Genomic DNA, 22,664 nt, shown 5'->3' with positions numbered 1-22,664 from the left:
ACACACACACACACACACACACAATCCTAAAGTTGGTTTCTGTTTGGGTCCCTTGACTTGTATGTCCCATGGAGTCAATCTAGGGACCAAAGAATTTAGATCTCTCAGCTCAGATCAGGACCAGAGGAGTGGTTTTTCTCTCTTACCTGTGTGTGGGCTATGGAGTGCTGGGAACAAGACAGGTTAGGGCAGACACTGAGAAAGACTTCTATGGTGACTAGAAAGCCATTTTGCATAGTGGCTATTTTAGAGCCAAATTTTTTGGCTCAATTCTTAGATGTACTATTTGAATAACCTGTGCATGTGTCCAGACCTCTTTACACCATATTCTCTGTGCTCAATAGCAAAGTAGTAGAGCCACTTCTAGCATGGACTGTGACACAGGAGCTTATGGCACAGAACACTGGCTACAGTGAGCAAGAAGAGAGTTCTCACAGGGAGAGAGGCTTCACTGTTACCACTGTCATGGCCAGGATTCAATTCCTTGGAGTTTCAAAGAGCTGNAGGGGCAGGCTTTAGAGTCTGAATTCCCTAATTCACCTAAGAAGGATGCTCATGCCTCAGTTTCTTTTATTGCCTTGGTTCCCACAAGGTCCCTGGATTCATCTTTCTCCTTGTTTTGTGGGTGAAGATCTAGTTGGGAGAAGAGGCTCTGAGGATCTCGTGGCTGTATAGCTCAGCAGCATGGCAGGATCAAGGTCTCAGACCCAGGACTCTGCCAGCAACTACATCTGCAGTGTCCTTGCTATATGACCGTGGGCAAGTCAGAGCAACTCTCTGAACCTCTCTTCTTCCGCACCTAGCAGAGAAAAGTTGGGCTAGGGCTTGTGTTGCTTAGGATGCCTTATTTCCCTTTACAGAAGATGGAGAGAACCAGAGGAGATAAAGCTCTTGTTTCCTCTGGTGGCTCATGGGAGACCCTGCCTACCAGGTTCCAGCTGCTGGTGTGTCCAGTTGGTCCTGGTCTCTGGTTCTGTCCTGACACCAGGTAGAGGTTCTGTTACCAAGTTACTAAGTGACCAGGGCCCAGGATCAGCTCCGTCAGATGCTCATGGCTGTCTGTGCCGTCCCCCCTCCTCCCAGTAACAAAACTCCATCTGACCATATAATTGTCCTCAAACTTCCTGCCTGTCTGGCCCCTGGGAACAGCTGGAAAATAGCCTACCCAGATGGTGCATAGGCCCTGGCTCCAGACCCCACCCTGGATCCATGTCCCCTCTCTGGATTTCAGTGTCCTCACTGGCAAAATGAAAGGCAGAGGGATCAAGTGAGAGAACTGCTCATTCATTAATTCATCTGTTCCTTACTCATTAGCCACTGCTCTGGGCTACCTGCTGTGCTGGGGCAAGAAGACCTGGAGCAGAACCCCCTCTTTTCCCCCAGCAATCTCAGCCCAGTGTTTTCAGATGTACAGTGGCACAGAAGGGCCTCTAGGCATTTTATAGAGCTGGAACTATCAGGCTTCCTAGTGGGGTGGCATGGGGATGGTACCCAGGTCTTAAAAGACAAGAAATTGCAGAGAATTCAGGTGACCAGCTTAGATGTTTATCTCACTATGGGCTCACTAGACCTGTGAATTGAAATGAAGTTTATTGTCTACACTTAAAACTCACCTCTAAGCACGATGCTTACCCGTCATCTTCTTGGCTTAGTTTCTTCCTACCAATGTGTATGATCCCTGAGCCAAAACCTGCCCTTAGGCTCAGTTCCTAGTGGTGACCATCCCTCAGGGAACAAATGGAACGTTTTCTGTGCCTGGGTGGTGGTGAGTCCACAGGCCATGTGAGTCAGAGTTGAGGGTGAGGACAGCTCTCCACAGAGTTTCCATGCAGACCTGCCCTCCTTCCCTGCCTCGCACTGTGCTGTGACTCCCTATGCCTCTTTGGAGAATGGCGGGAGCACTCCTTCNAGAGTACCACCCACTCTCAATCTTTAATCACCTGTAAAATCTGATTCTCATGGAGCACACTCCATTCCAGCCCACATTGCCCTGGACCATAACAGTGAGAGGTTACCTCACATCCCAAAGGTCACTCAGTTCTATATTGCCCTCTGTGGTCCTGTGGCCAGGATGGTAGGATTCCTGCTCCCACTCGTCAGTGGGGGCAAACTGAGGTGCAGAGAGGTAGAGTACCTCAGATATGGACAAGGAAGTCGAAGATGAGTAAAGAGTCTGTCCCGTTCCCAGGGACAAGCTTCTGCAGGGCAGGGGTGGCATCTGTGGTCAAGATATCTTAGTGTGTGCCCCTTAGTTTCCTCCCTAACATGCCTGGGCTAGGGTACAGCCTAGTAGAGTGCACACAATCCCTGAGTCCCTTTCTCTGTAGTGTGTGTGTGTGTGTGTGTGTGTGTGTGTGTGTGTGTGTAGAGAGAGAGAGAGAGAGAGAGAGAGAGAGAGAGAGAGAGAGAGAGAGAAACTGTTACCAACTGTCCAGGCTGAAGAACACAAGGAAGGCAATTATGGAGATGGTCAGGGAGCCCAGCATGCCCCAGATCATGCTACGGTGTGCTCCCTGTGACAGCTGCTTTACTGCATAGTTCCCTAGCACAGAGAGATAGATGTTTGTGGATGCAAAAGGAACTTCTGACCCAGACTGGACAAGAGTGATGTCCATAGGTTTGTGGGTAGAGTTCAATGGCAAAGCATGTGCCAGGACCATTCCCAACAAATAGGAAGGAAGAAAGATAGCCCCTCCACAGAGGTATAAAATGTACTTTTGAGTTTGCCCCTTCTGGTTAACCTACTAAGTTCCTCTCTGTCTACAGTCTCAGCCAAACTGCCTCCAGGTACTTTTAGCTCCTTAAATAGTGTCCTGCATCCCCCAAGTCCCGTCCCCCCCACACACACACACACAAGCAGCCTTCAGAGAAACTGGGGAGGTAGTGGCCTTGGGAAGCCATGCCCATTCTAGGCCTAGATTACTGGCTATGAAGTGTGCAGATATGGAANTCATGGTAAGAGGAGAACAAAATATAAAAAAAGAATGCAGTGGGACCCAACCCTCTAAGGGTATTGATGTCAGCCCTCCACAGGGTTCTAGCCTCTGGTACCTGACAATATCCTCTGTCTGACTAGCTCCTGGGCACAAATTGCTTCCTGCACTGTCCTGCAGATAGCTGCTCTGGCTGGCATCTGCTGCAGAGCAGGTATATAAGGTACAGGTAACTAAGAGCTGTACCCCCAGCTAGTGACTAGTATCCATGGTGTTAAGTAAACCCAGGACCAGAGCATCTGTGCCTGAGCTAAGAAGCTAGTAGACACAGGGAAGTCAAGCCTGGCATGTAATCCGGGCATCACAGGGCCTCAAATTTGTCGGAGACACAACTCTTCCTAGCTGTGGATACCAACCTGGGGACCGTATGAGACACAGAGTACTGATAGGGAGGCTGGGAGGAGGCTCAGCAAGGAAGAGAAAGCTGCTGTGGCACTTGACATCCTTTGTTCCTGGTCAGTGTGAGGACCAGAGGCTGGCCTGGGACAAAGGAGAGAGGGAGGTACTAGATCAAGGGGTGGGTGAGAGGGTGATAGATGAATGGATGCTAGGTAAGTGGAGGATGGGTATATGGATGGGAGGGTGATGGATGGAGGATAGGTGGGTGGATTGATGGAGGATGGATACATTGATGGACAGATAGAGAGTAGGTAGATGGATGCATAGAGGATGATCTGATGGATAGGTGAGTGGGTGATTGATAGGTGGATAATGGGTGAATAAGAGGATGATTGGTGGATGGAGGTTGGGAGAATGATGGGTGNGTAGATGGATACTGCATGGAGAGGGATGATGGATGAGTAGATGGAGGATGAGAGGATGATGGATAGATGAATGGATGGTAGAAAGAAGGGAAAGAAAGAAAGAAGAAAGGAGAAGAAAGAAAGGAAGAAAGAAAGAAAGAAAGAAAGAAAGAAAGAAAGAAAGAAAGAAAGAAAGAAAGAAGAGAGGGGAGAAGTACATGAAGAAATGGATAGAAGGGAAAATCAACAGATGAAGAGCACATTGATTGGTGATAAATGGAGGGGGGAGGAGAAAGGGGAGGGGTGGGAGGTGAGGGAGGAGATATGTTGGTTATATTAACCCAAGAGCTCACAGGTGGTGCACTACAGAGACAGGTGCCCAGNTGGAAGACAGAGAAAGCAAAAACAAAAGTCCCTATCCCACAAGGCCCTGAGAAAACTCAGCTGTAGTAGAGCATTCCCAACAAGCTTTGTGTGCTGTTGAGAGTGTGGCTGAGAAGAACCTCATTATAGGGTGGGCAGTCTTAAAGGGCAGTGAGTTTCCCTTTACTGGTGCTCAGCAGAGGCTGGCCAGAGCTTTTTGGGAGCCCTGTTGTCACACAGGGGCTGTAAGAATGGTTTGTGAAGCTTCCTGTGGTGGAAAGAAGAGGGTTTTTGTTTTGTTTTGTTTTGTTTTGGCTTTCAGAACCTCCAGGGAGGCCTTTGTTGAGAGCCATCTTGTTTTCAGATCAAACGTTTGGTCTCAGTTTGGGGAATGGACAGTCTGCATCCGCTGGAGCTCTGCTATGGGAATCAGGCTGGAATCAAGGCAGGATTGTGATATGTGTAGGACAAAGTGAGAGCCAAGGGACAGGGAGAGAGGCAGAGCACTGTCTGCCCCTGAGCCTCCAGTGACTTGGTGCTCTGGTACCCACTGGACAGAACAGTTATTTACAGGCCCTGGGCCTCCTGCCCTTTAGGGTCTTCCTGGGGGCTGTGGGTGGAAAAAAGCCCTCCAGTGGGCTGTAGCCTGTGAGTCACTGTCCCCAGGGGACCCTGACTGGGAAGCCCCAGCTGCCAGCCCTAGGCCAGGCCCTGAGCAGCTGTCAGGTGGGTGGGGCTCCAGCNGGGCTCCAGTATGAAAAGACCCCAGGGGCACAGCCCTACCATGGTTCACTCCCCAGAGGGGTCTAGCCGCATCCGTGGCTCTGTAGAAGGTCAGTTGGCATTCAGAATCTAGTGCCAGGCACTCAGGATCAGTCCCCTTAACAGGCCTGTGCCTTGGTTTCTGTACATGGTTAGCAAAGCTATTGAAATCCACTTTATGAAGAAAAGGAGATGGCTTTGCTCATACCCTTTGGGAGTTCACCAGGCTCCTAGAGCTCTTGTATGTTAGAAGAACACAGGCCAGAGAGGAGAGAACACAGCTAGTGACGTGTAACACAGCATAGCCTGGCTGGAGCTGGGAAACTCTCAGGGTCCAGTGGAGTCCTTGGGAGCAGACTGCTATCCTAAGGCACAGTCCCAGTTTGGCGTTCGTTTCCTTTCTATCTAGGCTTCTTCTGGAGCCAGCAGCAGAGCAGACCCTTCTCAGTCCTGTGGGCAGGGCTGTAGCCACGGGGCGGTGTTGGGTTTAGGCCTCTGGGGACTGGTGGAGGATGTGGGCCCGCCCTTGCCTCCACAGCCTCCCTCCTTCAGTACTGCCTCTCCAGTCCCACCCTGGCCTCTGGATGCACAGGGCGGCCCCTGGGCTCCCACTTTTCCCCTCGCAGTGGACGCCCCCCTCTGTCCCGCCCCAGTGACTCACTGCTCCCCTGGCCCTCTGCCACCCCCTGTCTCTTGGCAGGCGGCAGGCTCAAGGTTGTGCTGAAGCCACGGGGTCTGGAGTGTGAGGGACGCTCGGCCGCCAGGGTCTGGAGCAACAGTCGGTCCTCCAGAAGCAACAGAGGCCAGCCCGGCGTAGCTCCGCCAGGAACCTGCTGTGGCCTGGGAGAGTCAAGGTCTCCCCTCTCCTTGTCTTTGGACCTGTTTTTTTTTTTTTTTTTTTTTTTTTCGTCCTCATGAAGAAGGAAGTGACCTGAGAGCTCAAGACAAGAGCCATCCCCTGGCTGGGAGGAGGCCCAGGGTCCAGGGCCGTGGCAAGGCCCCCCTCAGCCACTGCACCTCACTGATCCAGGCATGAAGGGTGATGGTGGTGCTGTATGGGGCCTCATGTGGAAGTACTGCATCTCCGTGAGAACCCTCAGGTACCAGGGACAGGGTGTGGAGGCAGCTTTGTCCTAAGTGGTCCAGGTGAAGGACCTGCATGGTCTGGAGGTTCGGGAGGGAACAGAGATGGAAGACAGAAAGGCTGAACCTGGCACCCTCCAGAGAAGTATGGAGCCAGTGGCAGGGAGGGAAGCAGGAAAGAGTGGTCTAACAATCCAGGGCATGTGCTGGCCACTGCCCTCTGAGGAAGGCCACTGGAGGTACAGTGAACAGGAGGTACTTGTTATGTAACAGCCACTGTCTTTGAAGTGCAACTGGGATGCTCACTCTGAGCCTGTAATGCCTGGGTGAACAGGGCTGGTACTCCCTCCTTCAATGTCCAGTGAGTGACAGTTTCTCTGCCTTCCATGGCAGGGAGCAAAGTCCAGAATTGGGTCTCAGGCTGCCTGCTGAGGGCAGGCTTAAGCATTCTTACACCTGTGTGCACACTGACTTGGCAACCCNCCCCCCACCCCCCCCCCCACCCCCACCCCTCCCTGAGCCGGGTGAATCGTCCTGGTCCGAAGAGGCTTTCAGGATTGGTATAAGCATTAAAGGTGCTAGCAGCCACCAGCCAGTGTTGAGTGTAATTACCTGCAGCCACAGTTACATTCATCACCTCAGAGGGAGGTGCCTGGAAGGTGCCCCTGCTTAGAAAGTGGGGAGAAAGGTAGAACAGAGCTTTAAGAACCTCTGGAGAGAAACCACCTAGGGACGGGGTTCTCCTGGGCAGGGAGAGGGACACCTGGGCTTGACTCCACTTTCTATCACATCTGATAAGACCTGCCTAGAGCAGAAGACTGGAAGTCACAGGATCTTAGGCAAGACTGGGCCTTCTCCTCTGAGGATGGGACCATAGTGTCTACTTTTGCATGCAGGGGGACCTAAAAAGTGCCACCAGGGGAGATGTGCCTTAGAGTTTTGAATACTAGTGTGCATTTTACTTCAAGAGAATGTTTTATAAAGAAAAAGGAGGAAAGGGTCCTTTCTCTTTCCAGGTTCACTGTCTGGTATATCCACTGCACACAATCCTCCTCTTTATCCTTCTCCCGCTTTCTTTCTTTTTTTTTTTTTTCTCTGCTTGTTCCTTCTCCCTTCCTTCTTCTATTTCCTCTTTTCCCTTTTTTCCACCTCCCCACCCCCACCTTCTTTCCTCCACAAAATACTTGTGCTACCACATAGGAAATACTAGTAGTGAAAAAGAGCATAATTCAGAAGAAGATGCCATGTTGATGATGGTGACAGTTACGTTGAATAAAATAGGTATTCAAGTCCCCNCAGGGGTCTTCTGCTGAGATGAAGCCTGCTGAGCTCCCTAGAAGCCCAGGGGAAAGGGGAAATGCAGCTGCACGGTTCCCTCCCACTTTAACAAGAAGCGCATGTACAGTAGCCACAGTTGCTCCACTACAAGGCAAGACTGTCTAGAGTCCTGAATGGTGGGCCTTGGTCCCAGACAGATTTATAGTTTCCAGGCCAACACTGAGAGGCATTTTGCTTGGACAAGGATGCCAACTGGTTGTGGGAACGGAGAGGCAGAGTCCAGCCCTGGAGTGAGTCACTGGCCACGTTCCCCTGCTTTGGTCCATAATGGACCTCCTTGGGTGGGTAGCTCAGAGGCCAGGCCAGGCAAGGACCCATCAAGTGCCCCATGTTCTGGTCACACCAACTGCAATAGGTTTTCCTGCCTCATTCTCTCCTGGAGTTTCTAGGGGTTGGCTCACTGTAGTGGGCCAGCATGAGGAGGACTTTGGGTCTTGCACTTTCTGGTACCTCAGTCTCTTCATCCACAGGATGGGAACATTGTAGAACTCCCTGTGGGAAGGTAGGGAATGCTTGTGGCCACTGGTAGTTGGCACTGATGTCACCTCCCCATTGGTGATGCAACAGCAGCTTGGGCTGGGTATGAGCACAGTGATCTGCACTGGGTTTGCCTCGTCCTAGGCTCAGTCCCCCATAGGTACCATGCATCCTGTGCTTAGCTGAGGAGGATGGGCCAGGATGAGTGGGGGTGGACTTGTTCAGGATTAGTGTATTCTTTCCAGATCCCTGCCTCCCATCCCCAGAAAGTTGAGGCCACTCCTCAGAGCCACATTGAAGTGAGCCAGCCCAAGCAGGCTTTGGGGCAATCCCAACCCCAGGCTGCCAGGGGAGACCCAAATCCGCAGGTCTGTGGTGCGGCAGAGCTGGCAGCTGCTGGGGGACAAATTGGAGGGTTGTGATGGACAGCACATACTTTTCCACTTGCGTCTTCAGATTCCCCTCCGCCTGAGCCTGTCACCCCTGGCTGGATCCCACTCACATCTGGAAAAGCATGAGGTGTACATAGAGCTATTGCTGCTGCCGGCCCTGGCTAGCTGCCAAGGGGATCCAAAGCTCCAAGACAAGTTCTCTGTGAGGGCCACACTGGCTCCTGTTGGCTCCTAGGCAGGACAGCAGGGTACAGGACCATCTGGGTTTAGTGCCTGGGCACTTAGAAGATCTGTCTTTGGTTGTTGCTGGACTTTGCTAGGCTGTTTCCAGACTCGGGGAGAGAGGCAAACCAAGCCAAGCTCCAGGGCAAGATTAGCAGTGGGCTCTGGTGGATGGTGCCAGTGGAGCATATAGGTGTGACTCGCTTCCTCTCCCCCACTTTGCTCAAGTCTCAGTGAGGGCTGGGGCAGTTGTCAGAGAGAAATAAGGGAACACAGACTCAGGAGGGGCCCACTTGAGTTAGAAACTTGGCTTAGCCTTGTGAAAATCACGTTGGAGACATTTGAAAGCAGTGGCAGGATCCCTGCAAGCAGGGCCCAGGTGAAGAGGTACCCGTAGCTGTCACTTGTCAGCTATTGTTTTTGCTTTTGTTTTGACAACTCTGTCCCCTAGTTGGCTTCCTCTGGTGACTAGTACTCTAAGTGGCCTTCAGCAAGTGCTCATCCCTGCTCCCTTTCTCTGTGGGTCGCCCTTACCCTATACCTCATAGGGTTTATCCCCAGCCTGCCCCCCCATAGGCCATATCCTTGGTATGCCTCCCACCAGTCCATAACTTCAGTGTTATAGTTAGCTCTAGTTGTCAACTTGATATAATACTAGAGTCACCTGGGAAGAGGAAACCTCAGTTGAAGAACTACCCAGATCAAGTTGGCCTGTGCCTATGTCCGTGGGGCATTTTCTTTATTGCTCATTGATATAAGGAGGGCCCAGCCCACTGTGGTAGATGCCACAGGAAGGTGGGCCTNAGCTGTGTAAGGAAAGTAGCTGAGCAAACTGGTGAGAACAGACTAGTAAGCAGTGTTCCTCCACGGCCTCTGCTTTAGTTCTTGCCTCCAGGCTCCTGNTTCAGTTCCTGCCTGGACTTACCTTATTGATGGACTGTAACTGAAATAACCACACCCCCCTCTCCCAGTTGCTTTTGTTCAGAATGTTTTATCACAACAACAGAAAGCCAAGTAGAACTGTCAGCTTATTCCCCAAAGATCTTCTCCTCACCCTCTCTCCAATCAGACTGAATTCTCAGCCTGTCTCTATCAGGCTCAAGAATGACTGTCACATATTGGTATAGTTGCGCAAGAATGGATTTGTCCTTGAAAGCTCAAGAGGCAGTGGCATTTCACTGGCCAGGCTGCCCCTGGACACACAGTGCTGACTAGGATGCATCAGAGGGGTAGACCTGTCCAGGCCTTGTAGGCTCTTCTCCCCTCCTGCTGCAGCTGTCTCTGGGCAGGAGGGCTGGGAGCAGATGGCATCTAGGCCCTGAAAGTGTCCCAGGAGCTTGCTGGGACACTCAGCCATCTGGTGCCCCCGCACAGGAGGACCTGAGCCTGTTATCTTCCCATCCTGTGTTGTGCCTGCCTCACAAGGGGAACCTCTTTCCCACTTGCAGCTTCCTCCTGCCTTGCTCTTGTGCTCCTTCTCCTTGCTGGGTGGTTGGCTCTGTACTCTGGGCCCCCAACCTACCTACTGCAGCATCCTGATGGGGTCACAGTGGCCAGAATTCACCTGACTCCTCCCTTCCTGGACATAGCTTAGGCAGTCCTGTGCCCTTGAGTAGGATTTGGAGCTGAGTGTGGGGCACGAGAGGAGACTGGAGGCAGAGTGGAGCCATTTCCTCCTTTCCTCCCTCAGTACTGAACCCATGGTATTCTTTATTCCCACTTGGGTTTATCCCTGCAGGTACCCTTGCTGCAGTGCACCACTATCTACCCCTCTCGTGTATCTTTAGTTTTGAGACATATATTTACTGCATAGCCCATGCTGGAACTCCCTGGATGGTAGGGATATGCTCCAAGCAAGGCCCTGCTGAATCTCAGTACACAGGTACAATCCCCTCTGGGCCACCAAGGTGTCAGACCAGAACCTCAGGAGAGATTCTTCGAGNCAGCAGGCAACATTGCTCTAAGAAGGCCACTGTTCACTCTGCAGAGGAGCCACTGGGGCCTGAGGCCCACCTTTTCCCTTTGCCTAAGACCCTTCTTGATGAGCCATATAGGCAGCACTTATTCTAAGCGCTCACAGGTGGGAGAGGCCAGTAGTAGCCCCTGCACATGGGGACACGCCTTCTTTCTATCAGGATGCAGAGCATTTGCTGAGTATTTACCATGTGCCAGCTCAGTATATGTCAGGGGCTTAACTGCAGCAGCAGTGAGCAAGGTGGAATATCCAGGCCCCAAGGAGCAGAGAAATAGAAGAGGCAAGAAAACACAGGTGATGATGTCATCAGATGGGGGTCACAACCAAGAAAGCAAAAGTGGAGGGGTGACAGTGACAAGGGAGCCANCCAGAAAATCCTCTTTAGGATTTCTTTCAGGATAAATGGACCCAAGATGTGTCCAGCACACACTGTGAAATGCCATTAGCCATAAAGGGAGTAAAATCTCAACCCTCGATACAGCCTGGCTGACCCTGGAAGATGTGACAAGTGAAAGAAAGCCATCACGAAAGCTATGTGCTGACTCCATTCATAGAAGTTTCTAGAACAGACATCTCTACAGAGACAGAAANCAGAGTGGGGGCTGCCCTAGTCATGGAGATGCACGGAGAAACAGGTACAGGCTTGTTTTGGAAGCCANGTCATCTGAACAAGGATGTGGTGACAGGCTTGGAGATACTGCATCTACGAACTCACTTTAACTGGGTGAAGTGCATGAGGTACCCCTGAATGAAATGGCTTCTACAACATGAAAGGGAGAAAANAGAAAGTGGCCTGAGNAGCAGGTAGCCTTGAATGGAGGTTGACCAAGAGAGTGAGCTGGAGAAGACCCTCTGGGCAGAGGGCACACTGAGTACAATGACCTGGAGGCAGGAGCCACCTGTGTGTTTACAGATGTACTTGGAAGCCAAGCAGTCAAGCAGGAGTGAGGAAGGAAGTGAGTGGGGCCAGCCCCTGAGGAGGACATGCATAGTTTTGAGGTAGAGAGACTGTACATGAGTTTTCTAGACAGACACACCACTTTCATGAAGAAGTGAGCCCACTGCAGGGCGGGAGAGACATGGTAATAATGATGGCCATTGTCTAGATAGGAGACACTGTCCTCAAGGGAGACAGTACAGGCTACAGATAGCAACAGTGAGAATTCAGACTGGGACATTTGCACCGTGCCTCCCCGCCCCCAAGAGCACCAATATGGGGGTTGGGGTGTAAGGTGAAAACTCCCTGGATACAGGGCTTGGATGTAGCCTTAAGGAGATGGGCACAGCCATCTAGGACAATAGAGAGGGCTCTCCAGTATGGCCTTGTGTGGGGCAGGGTCTCTAATTTATGGAGGCCTCAGAAAACCCTCCTGATCCCAGATGATGAAGATGGTCACCCTACTCTGACAAAATGACACTCCTGAATCCCAATTAGTCCCAAACTGGTTTCAAAGTAAGTAGGGCATTCTCTTCAGGATAGCCACCTTACTTAGCCTTTGTTAGGCAGGCTCAGACTGGCCCTCAGTGGGACCATAGTACCCACGTGGCCAGAAACCCAGCCGGGGCTTGGCATTCTGAACAAAGCAGGCTGGCCGAAACTCGAGTGGCTCGAAACGAGATAGGTCACAGGAGGCTGTCCAGAGAGCAGCTGCATTATTTATTGTCTGTCCAGTGTGGCTGTTTGAACTGGCCAGGCCTTGAAGGAACCCTCTGGGCAGTATCTTGTACAGGATGGGTGCAGGCCTCAGGATGCTGGCCCCCTTACCCGGGGCGGAGCTTCCTGGATGCTGGCTGATCGGGGAGGAAGTTAGACGTCAAGACTGTGGTGGGGCGGTCCCCTGGTAGGGAGGGCCTGAGGTCCTTCGTCCCCAGGGCCCAAGGAGGCAGGTCAGGCACTGGCTCCAGGGAGATCTTCAGTCTATCCCTGTGACACCGTGAGTACCACTTGTTTTATCCTAGAGCCTGTGAGGGGCTGGTGACTCTCAGCAGTCTATGGAGTCAGCAATTGGGATCTCTTATGAAGGTTTGCCCTGTTTCTAGAAGATGTTCTGAGTAAGTGCTTTTCTCTGCCTAAGAGACATAGTCTGAGCCAGGCCCTGGAACCCAGGTCCTTCCTCACAACTGCCTGAGGGCAACATTAACGACAGGGAAAATTCTTCAGGGACATAGGCTAGCATGGGCCTGGAGCTGTACAAGGCCTGTTGGCCTGCCCAACTACAGGCATGTACAGGTACTTCACAGCTACTGAGAAAGGGACCTTGGCCACACCTACTCCACAGCCAAGTAAACTGAGTCCCTTAGGGGCTCAGGGTTCCTGGTTTGTGGCCTGANACACTTTATGTCCCTACTGCTACCCTCCCTTGACTTCTCAGAGCATAAAGTTTGAAAACTTGGGGGCAGGAGTCCTTGCCAGACCCAGTCTAGGGTTCCTGCCTATTAGGGAAATTGGTGCTGTGAAGATCCTGCCTTGGACAGTACCAACCCACACCCCTGAGTATTTCCTCCAGGTACCACATACTCTACCCTCATCCCCACCCCCACCCCCATCAGGAGCCACCTGACCAATGACAGTTCAGCTCGTTTCACTTCTTTATTTCTTTCTGAGTCAGTCCAGGATAGAACCCGAGGCTCTCAGACCCTGGGGCTGAGAGAGTCTTGAAGGAAAAGTCCCTGAGCAGTGCTGTGCTCTGGAAAATACTTTTTGGTGAGGGGGTGGGGCTGGACTCATCCCTACATCCATAGGGAAGTTCCNTTTCCAGATCCCATCCAGCTTCATAACGCCCCAGAGAGGGAGGCTTTCAATGTTCTGTGTAAAGCCAGCCTCAGAGATACGGGGACATCTGTCTGGTGTCATTTGGCTAGTGGATGTTCAGGAGCTGGAGTGCAAATCTGGAAAGATTCTAGGCCTTTTCTTCTATCCAGGCTTCTGTATGAGTGTCAGGGAAGGAGAGAATGTGCCATCACTTCCCTGTTGTTGAGTCTGTTTTTCCATATGACCAGGGCTGGCTCCCATCTGAAGCCCCAGGCTGATGGAGGAAGCTGGGATGAGAAAGTAAGGATATCCTTGCTGCTTTTGGAGCTTAGTTAGCCAGAGTCTCCTGATGAACCCAGGGATCCTGGAGAGTTGGGCTCTTTCATATAGCCTTTGTGGGACTGCAGGGCCCAAGCTGGATGCAGGCTCCTGTACCTAAGACCCATATCAGTCCAACCTAAAATACCTTCCCTGCACAAGTCAGAAAAGCTTTGACTATGAGCTAGGACAACCAAATACCCACAAGGACCTCACATTTGCCTCACTCTTCTGTCATCTGTCAGCTAGGCAAGTGGGACCAGGAGCCTTTCAAAACTTGGTGACTGTGACTCTAAGCAAAGTGTCTTGCACATTATTCATTTAAATTTATTAAATCTCACTTCTAGCATTTATTGGGTACTTCCTGAATGCTAAGGCACTGTCTTNTCTATAGAACTATCAAAATTTGCTCATCTGGCATAGGGCCCTCAAACAGAACTAAACTAACACAGCAGCATGGTGGATCTGAGAAGGCTGGTAGCACAGGATGAAGGATGGCGGGATGGTAGGATCGGTTTTATGTTGATGGTATCACATTGCTTTTGAGAAAGCACCTGCTGGTCATGAGGCTGCTGAGACCAGTCAGTGTATGTGTGGTGGGAGTCCTCTTGTTTGGTCTCTGTTTCATGGTTCCTCCTGGACTAGGCTGCTACAAACGAACCTGTGCCACAAATTCCAGCCAGTATGACTCTGGAAGTTCCAGGACAGAGGTAGCAGGACTGGCCAAGCAGAAGGTGAGTCCAGGCTGAGTCCAGCAAGTGGGGCACTGAGGTGGCTGCCAGCTGGCACANAAAGTAGGGTGCTGGGCTGTGGTCAGGCTGCAGGTTAACAGCCTAGACTCAGGGTGTCAGCTCTGCTATTTTATTGGTTATATGACCTTGTTACAAACCACGCCTCTTGCCATGAGGGCCTTTTTACTTCCAAGTGAGAAAAATGCCCAAACCAAACAGGCTTAAACAGAGAGAGGCTTCAGTGGTTCAAGAAACTAAAAGGTGAAGGGGTGATTGCTTCAGGAGCCACAGGATCCAGTGACTGGCTCAGCTGGTAGATTTGGTGTTTTCCATGTTTGCCTACTGTGTTCACCCCGAGGCAGGCTATCTCCATGTAGGCGTCCCTGACACGTGGCAAATGTTCAGAAAACCTTAGCCATCTCCTTCCATTCAGTGTCATCACCCCGTGACACAGCCAGCTACAGTGAGCAATACATTTTTCTCCATAAGGTTGTTTGTTCTGCCCTGAGGGGAGGTGGGAGAGGAGGAAGAGGAAATTGCCACATGGGGCAGTCAGGGCTGATGAAGGGGTGAACTAGCAGGCCAGAGGAAGAACATCAGAGTTCTCCACAGGGGCTCCCCAGGAGTTCCCTGGCTGGGGTGGGCATAGCAATTGTGTTACATTTTGATGCAATTGAGTGGCTTGCCCTGGGCATTAAAAACCAAGGAAGCAGGTTCCTTAAANTCCAGTCAGATCTCAGGATGGGTTGCGCAGCCTGGGCTAGGTCAGGAGCCCTGCTTCATTGTCACCATAGCAGGTTTGGGCCTACTGAACCCACATGGGAGTGAAAGATAGCCCTGGGCCCAGGTGCTATGTAGTGGTAGAGCACTCAGCTGGCAGGTACAAAGCTGTGGATTCTGTCCCCATCCTTGTGAAAGAAGAGGCCTCCAGATGTGGCTATAAGGAGAGTATAAGCATTTAGTGAGTACCTGCTGTATGCAAGGTCCTATCTAGCACTCTGTAAATTGCCTCCTTGCACCTTACATATACCTATGACTGAAGGTTCCTCCGCCCTTTGTAGAGAATAGGGTGGCAGTATCTGGATCCAGGGCTGGATTTGGTTGGAACTCATTTTTTGGTTAGGTTCTGTGGCCTTGACTGCTATCAAGTGGCTGCTGGGATGTTACCCATGAAGGTGACATATAGGGAAGTCATCATGCTCAGAACAGGCGTGTGTTCAGGAGTGTGTTGAAATATCTTCCCAGCAGGCCAACTGCAGAACCTCTGTCAACAGCCACAGTGAAGGCAGCCACAGTTGGTCTGAAATCAGGACCTGGAGATAGCCAAGCCTGGTGAAGGGTGAAGTGAAAGGCCCTGCCTGACTGAAGTGACAAAGGACAGATACTTGCTTTTGAGTACCAGGGTGTTTAAATCCGGTGTATTAATTTACTCCTAGTGTCTTCTTCCATCAGGAATAAGAGGAGCTGGTGGGAATAACATGGGTGTGTTCCATGGCGGAGACCCATCTCACAGNGGGTGAGCAAGCCTGGGCAGTTCCCCATACCTCTGGGATCCTCAGTTTCCTCATCTGGGAAATGAGGTCAAACCCAGAGTGAGGATTATATAACAACCAGGGGTATATCAGGGGCAATGCCATGACAACAGGGCAGTAAACACCTGGATTATTAGTTCCCAAAAAGAAACAGGGTTTCAATTTGAACTAGAGTCTTTAAATGTTACCATTTTGCAACCCTGGACTTCAGCCCTGTGGGAAGCTGGTTCAGGCCCAGTGTCCTGAGGTTAGGCACCAGCTTAGCCTGTGTAGTGGTCAAGCCTAATGCTTAGCAAACTGTGAAGTGAAAGCAGAGTTTCCAGTATGTCAGCTCCCGGATGTTCTTCACAGTGAGACAAAGGAGCCTGAGAGTAAAAAGAAATCAGTGCCCTTTGCCCTAAAGCTGCAGCTCTTCCTGGGACGCCAAGGTATATTATATGTTTAAGACACTTTAGGGTGCTGGGGAAGAAGTTCTGGAAGGTTCCAGGAGGAGTGGTGTTGAAGTCAGGTCTGATGGAAACCAGGATAGGCTCCTGGACAGAGTAGCCAAGTCATCTTCCACCATGGTGTATGGAAAACAACGTCCCTCTGGAGCCAAATGGGTCTGGGGCATTGAGGACCTAGGTTAAGGCCAGAATGAAAGTCTGGTGAGGCCTAGAGGTCCAGCATGCAACAAGCAAGTACCCAGTGTCCTTTCCATTGTGACTCGAGAACAAGTCAGCCCACACTGGCTGTTTATCTCCTTCTGTTCCTGAGAGGCCCCTGTACAGATGAATTCAGGGTTCCACCTGTGTGTGCAGTTGCTGGGGTCTCCTCCNCCTTTCACTGCTTGCAGCTCATCACCCTGACTGGGGCTTTTTCTCATATGACAGCCTGTGCTTGGTCTGGCCCTTGTGATGTGTGCCCTGGGTTTTCTGCACAGCCTTGGAATAAGCTGACTCCTATTAGACCCTTAGTCCAAATATAAAACCAGAGTATTCAGGTACCATGGGCTAGAGACTGGACAAATAGGCAANTTCTTGAAAACTGACAATCTTATGGGATCTTATGGGATCAATTACAGACCTAGAAGGCCTGGTGACAGCACACATAGTCATTTCCTTACCATTACTCCAAAGTGCAGTCTGATGTCCCCATTTTATAAGTAAGAAAACCTAGGCTTGGGGGAGACTGAAAGTTTACAGTTAGCAAGTGGCCGCAGGTCCCAATTAGCTTTGATCCTCAAAGCCTAGCTAGCTCCCCTTTCTTCCATGACAATTTATCTGGATCCAGTCTGATCCCAGTGAGTTATCTGAACTGACCCCAATTCACAGTGTGTCCCAGGATGCCTGGGGGTACTTGCCAGAGGATAGATTAGCTGGACAGACCCTGGGCTGGGAAGTGGCAGGGTTCTATGCCAGAGAGGATAGGTCCTCATGTTACTTGGAGCAACTGGGGTAACTTTTGGGGCTCTTAATCTTACAGTGAAAGAATTTAAAGTTAAGACTCAAAAGGAAGCTCAGGGCAATTTATTACAGGTTAAGGAAAAACAGCATAGGCAAGTTGGAAATCTCATTGGCCTCCAGGAGGAGGCATGCTGGAGAGAGCTGTGCCTTTAGAGTTAGATATGGAGGTCAGAGAANCCAAAAGCCCATGGTGATTGGGGAAAGATGCTTAGGAATACAGAACTATGGCTCTAAGTTTATATGTCACCAGATTGCAGGCTCTTGTGTTCCAGGGCAGAAGAATATTTGTACAAGGGGCTGGTGGTTAGAACTAGACATAGAGCTAGCTGATTAAGAAAGGAAAAGTACTCTGAGGATAGAGGTGGGCTTATAAGCCTGGTTAAGTCCTTTGTAGTGTCTGCCTCGCCTGTCTGTGTTTTCAGGTCTTTTCTCCCCATAGGTACTGTTGTGAAGCCCAAATAAAGACTTCCAGTCTTCCCCCGCAAGCTGACTTAATTCCTAGGTTAATGTTGATGTCTTAATTCAGGGATCCTATTCTGCTACTGTAATTTCAAGCGTTTCAGCTTCACTCACTGTCTCCTTGAGGATATAGAATATTTTATATCCAACCAGCAGTATCTGTAGCTTCAGGCTGTGTGGACATTTGGACTGTTATACATTGTGGCAATCTTGGAAAAAGATGCCTGGTTGAGGCTTCCAACTTAGAAGCTGCAGCAACACTGGGTTATGACACTGGGGGCATTTCAGGGGGAGTTTCCNAGGGTTGGAAGACTATTTCCAGAGAGGTGCAACCCAGCAGGTGCTGTGGCAGGGTGGGGCTGAGGAGATGGGGAAACAGCTACTCACTCACTTCCCCTATCAGCCCCTGTGTGGAAGGGGTGAGGCCTGCCTACCTAATCACCTCATGTCCTGTCAGTGGTNACCCCACNCACACCCCAGTACACAAAGGGAAACTGAGGCAATAACCTCAGTGTGCTTCATTCTCCTGTCATCACACAGGAAAGGCTGTTGGTAGGATGTCTACTGCTCTGTGGTCTACTGCCTCACTATGCAATCTACAAAGTCACTGAACTACTCTGGATCTAAGGTTAGCATTTGCAAAACTGAACTGTGGTTCTTTCCAGAGCAGAAAAGGAGGCTCATGGAAAGACTCTGGCCCAGNGCCTGGGCCTTTAAGCACTTGGGATTTCTCTCTTTGGGTGGTAGACTCCAAGGGTCACACCCTCCGTACTTCAGAATGGGAGATANCGTAGGTCCTAGAAAGCTGGTCCCAGATTCTCTTCTGCTCTGAGCAACTTGAGTGACCTTGGTTAACTTATCTGGAAAAAAAATGGCTTAATAACCATCCTGGCATAGGTGAGAAAAGTTAACCAATGCCTGGCCCAGATGGATTTGCCTGCCTGTCAGGGTGGGTACCTTAGCATCTTCCTCACCAACACCTTCCTGTTCCATGAGCTCAGCTGAGTGAGTTGTTATCTGGCCAACAGTGTACCTATCGAATATCTCCTAAGTGCCCTCTGTGTATTGGGCCCAGAGTAGAGGTGGTGGTGGTGGAGGGGGCAAGGGTAGTGGAACGCCTTCCTCTTGGAATATCTGGGGCTCAGGAAATGGACCACAGAGTGAAATGTGGCTGTGTGGTTTTGAATGACTTCTTGGGTGGTCACAGGGGACCTGAGTCCAGGATCAAGGAAGCCCCTGGATGAAGGACCAGCTGGGGATTCGGGTTCTAAGGACAGAGGGACTGGGAACTTCCAGCAGTATCCTTTTGGGGGATGTCTGGTTGGGTACAGAATCTGGAGCCACTCCACTGTTGGATAGTGCTCACCTTGTTCCCTCAGCACAGACTGGAAGAGGACCACACTCTAGCTACAATGATAGGGAGGTAACCTGCCTGGCCCTGGAGCCCCAGACTGAAGGTGATGGGGGCAGAGAAGAGCCGTACTCCAGGGAGGTANTGGAGATCAGACTCGTTCAGTCATCACGTAAAGCAGAGTTTCTCAACATGTGTCAAGACCCCTTGAGGGTTGAATGATCCTTTTATAGGGGTTACCTAAGATCATCAGAAAACACAGATATTTTCATGATGATTCATAACAGTATCAAAATTATAATTATGAAGTAGCAATGAAAATAGTTTTATGGTTGGAGTCACCACAACATGAGGAACTGTATGAAACGGTCTCAGCATTAGGAAGGTTGAGAAACATCATGTTAGAGGTCCTGTGAGAGTGTTTGAGGAGGAGTGGGGCAAGCTGAGTACTTAAAACAAACAGAGCATGATAAGCTCCAGGCCAAAGGGATGAGTTAAGGGGTGGGACCCAGAACAGGGAGAGGCGGGTCAGCTCAGCCTCAGCCTTAATCCTGTTGCTTCATCTGATTTCAGAGACATGGCAGAGATAAGGGTGAGCTCCACCCACTGGGCCACTAGGGAGAAGTGAAGGGCAGGGGCAGGACAGGGCAGGGTTAAGGGGCCTCTAGAAAGGATGTGGAAAACCTGGAATTGGGTTTGTTTTCATATTTTATTTTTATTTTTTATTTTTATTTTTTATTTTTATTTTTTACAGTGCTGAAAGTAGAACCCAGGGCCCTAGGCATGGTAGGTAAGCACTACCACTGGCCATATGACTTCACATTCCTGTCATTCCTTTTGCCCTCCCTGTACTGCCAGGCCTGGCTCTTTTCTCTTCTCTTCCTGTCTCCATTTTCCTCTACCTTTTTTCTGGGCTCAAGACATACTTTTCTCTTAGCCTAGTCCATAGCTAGGGCAGGCCAGAGCTAGCAAGGATTGTTGGATGTGCATCTAGCTCTCATCTGTATAAGGACTAGTCCAGCCACAGCTTCACTGGAGTCCTGGGCGTTGATGGCTCACCAAATGCTTTGGAAGTTGAGGGAGGAAAATTACTTTGGGTTTGAGGCCAAGCTGCAAAAAATTGCCTCATTGATTTCTCACAGCAAATCCTGAAAGCATGGGTGCAAATCTCATCTCTTTATTGGTGTCTGGTTTTGGTTTTGGTTTTGGTTTTTCAGCAGTGGGGATTAAATAGAGGGCCTCATGTATCGTAGATTAGTGCTCTACCACTGAGCACCACACTCAGCTATCTCTTTTTGCTTTTTGAGACAGGGTCTCACTAACTTATTCAGACTGGCCTCAAACACTTTCTGTAGCCCAGTCTAGTCTTGGACTTGGTGATTCTTCGGTTCTCAAGTGGCTGGACTCTAGGCCCACACTGCCAGTACTGGCTTTAACTTTGTTTTGCAGCTGGGGAAACTGAGACAACCAGGTGTGTTGCCAGAATTCTTTTCTGAATTCTGGGAAGTAGCAGCATCAGAATTGGAATCCAGAACTTACCTTTCNTTTGAGGTTGAGGGTGTGTGTCCCAAACACTGANTTAAAAGAGACTTCAGTATGTATTTTCATATCAAGCCGAACTCTTTGTTTCCGTCCCTTCCTTCTGGCTGCAGCCGGTAGCTCTACCTCTCCCTCATCTGCAAGATCATCTGAGAGCTAGTCCCTACCTGACCCAGAGCTGCTATCCATCTGGTCTGCCTGGAAGATGGCCCTTTGCTAGCAGATCCCAGCCTTCTTCAGAGTGGTCAGTGTCCCCTGCAAGCTCAGTAAGTCAGAAATATGGGTATGATGACACACTATCCCTCACCTCTTCTAGCCTCTTCTCATGCACACAGCTGTGAACTNGAANGGTATCTACCATTTCAGGGAAGACCAGAGGAAGACAAATCCGTGGAAGAATGACTGTAGGCAGGGTCTCCAGCCTCTTGGACTATTTCTTCATTTCTTTGAAATGGACAAAGATTCCCATTAGGACACACACTGTGTCATTTACTTGGAAGGCTCCAGGAAAAGTTGGCCATGAGGCTACTGCCCATCAGAAATTCATCTGTATGTCGGCTGGAGCTAGACTCAGAGAACAACCCCAGCATCTTCCCCAGTTCCCTCCCTCTGACCGTGTGGGTCTATGGTTTATTTGAAAACTTGTGAGTTCCCTGGGGTTGTGGAGACTGCTCTTGGTCCAAAGCAGAGCCCATGCTTCAGGGTCTCAGCTCTACAAACAGGTACCCTGGCGTAGGCACCACAGGAAGTCAGTGGTGAATTCTCAAGTGCTAACTGTTGCTATGTAACAAGTTGTATGGTGCTATGCCTTGAAATAGCAGTGGTCTGTGATGTGGGGTCTGTGGGTTAGGGGATCTGCCGGTTTCTGCTGGTCTCCCAGGGAGGCCAGATAGATTAGAAGGCAAGAGACAGCCCGACAAACATGGCCAGAGATAGTATCTTTTAGCAGAGCCTCTTGGATCCCTTACTGCACCTCAACTCTTGAGAGGAAAGAAGAATCTCTGCCATAAAAGGACTTGTAGAGCTAGGTCCTGGTGTGAGTTCCCAGAACATCAGCCACAGGTCAAGGAGGCAGGTGGAAACCATCCACTGGACCAAAACTGAGAGTCTTGCTTAGGAGTGTGAAGTGGAACCCACGGTGGCTAGGATTAGGATGGGGAGGGGAACAACAACAGGCAGGCAGAGAGTGGAATGCCTTGGGGCTGGAAGACAGTCCATAAAGGAATCCTTTGCTTCTGAGTGAAGGAAGGTGAAATAGGGTGGGATGTACCCTATGATTCTCCTCCCCACCGTGTGGTTTTTTTCGGGGCGGGGGGTACTTTTTGTGGTACTGGAGTCATGGGCATGCCCAGTAAGTGCTCTGCCATTGAGATATACCCTGGGCTTAGTGCTTAGGGTTTCAACATAGGAGTTTGGAGCAGTTTGTGGTTGCTGGGGGTGCTAGTCATTTTGTTTACTCAAACCTTTCTCCTATCTTCTGGCCTTGCAACTAAGTCTAGGCCATCTCAGAATTTTTTCCTTGTCAACTTCCACATGGACGCTCAGTGGCAGATGAGCCTCTTCACACGGCGACCCCCCCTTCCCCCCATGTGTTCTCCTAAAGGCATGCAAGCCCCTGTCTTCTGAATCTACATTCATAGGGCATCATGCAGAGAGGGTATGTGCCACAAGCTCTCAGACCTAGCCCAGGGGTCCATTAGGACTAGAACTTCTTCCACATTCTGTACCTTGGCCCCACCTCAGGTTGTCAGACAGGCCAGCTCCCACCATGGGGAGACGCGGATGCTAGGAGGGGGATCTGTGGCCATAGTTTGCAGTTGTGGGATACTTTTCAGTAGGGTGCTGCTGGAGCCTTAGTATCACACAGACTCAGCAAGTTTTGCTCACAAAACTGAATGTTATCCTGGTGAGATTACACTTCAGTNACTCAAACCTTAGCATGTCTGTTCTGTGTGCTGCTCCACTCAGCAGCATTGAATGCCCAGCAAGGTGTGTCAGTGCCAGGTGCTGCGGCTTCTGCTGGGAGGAGGGGACCCCAGGTCCCCACCAGGATGAGTAGAGTATCTTAAGAGCCACTCACCTCTAAGGCAGCTTCACTCTTCAGTTTCTTCAGTGCAACTGCTGAGGCCATTAGTCAATAGTCCTACGTTGATATTTAAATGAGATAAAATTAAAACCTCCATTTCTGG

The 22,664-nt window shown here is 50.4% G+C and overlaps 1 protein-coding gene across 5 annotated transcripts in view; it reads left to right on the top strand.

Moving 5' to 3' along the window:
* Iqsec1 (IQ motif and Sec7 domain 1) overlaps window positions 1–22,664 on the top strand; it is a 151,018-nt gene that overhangs the window by 40,587 nt on the left and 87,767 nt on the right. Inside the window, exon 1 of one of the 5 annotated variants that reach the window (XM_029478926.1) lies at window positions 5,790–5,961. The exons of 3 other annotated variants lie outside the window; for them this stretch is intronic. In XM_029478926.1, the coding sequence (XP_029334786.1) occupies window positions 5,894–5,961 (68 nt within the window). In that variant the 5' untranslated portion in view covers window positions 5,790–5,893. Of the gene's footprint in view, window positions 1–5,789; window positions 5,962–12,230; window positions 12,283–22,664 lie in introns of those variants that run through there. One more of the 5 variants, XM_029478932.1, reaches the window with a different exon arrangement.

Source organism: Mus caroli, chromosome 6 (assembly GCF_900094665.2).
Source record: "Mus caroli chromosome 6, CAROLI_EIJ_v1.1, whole genome shotgun sequence".
Taxonomy (NCBI): Eukaryota; Metazoa; Chordata; class Mammalia; order Rodentia; family Muridae; genus Mus; species Mus caroli.
This window is presented reverse-complemented; position numbering and strand designations above follow the sequence as displayed.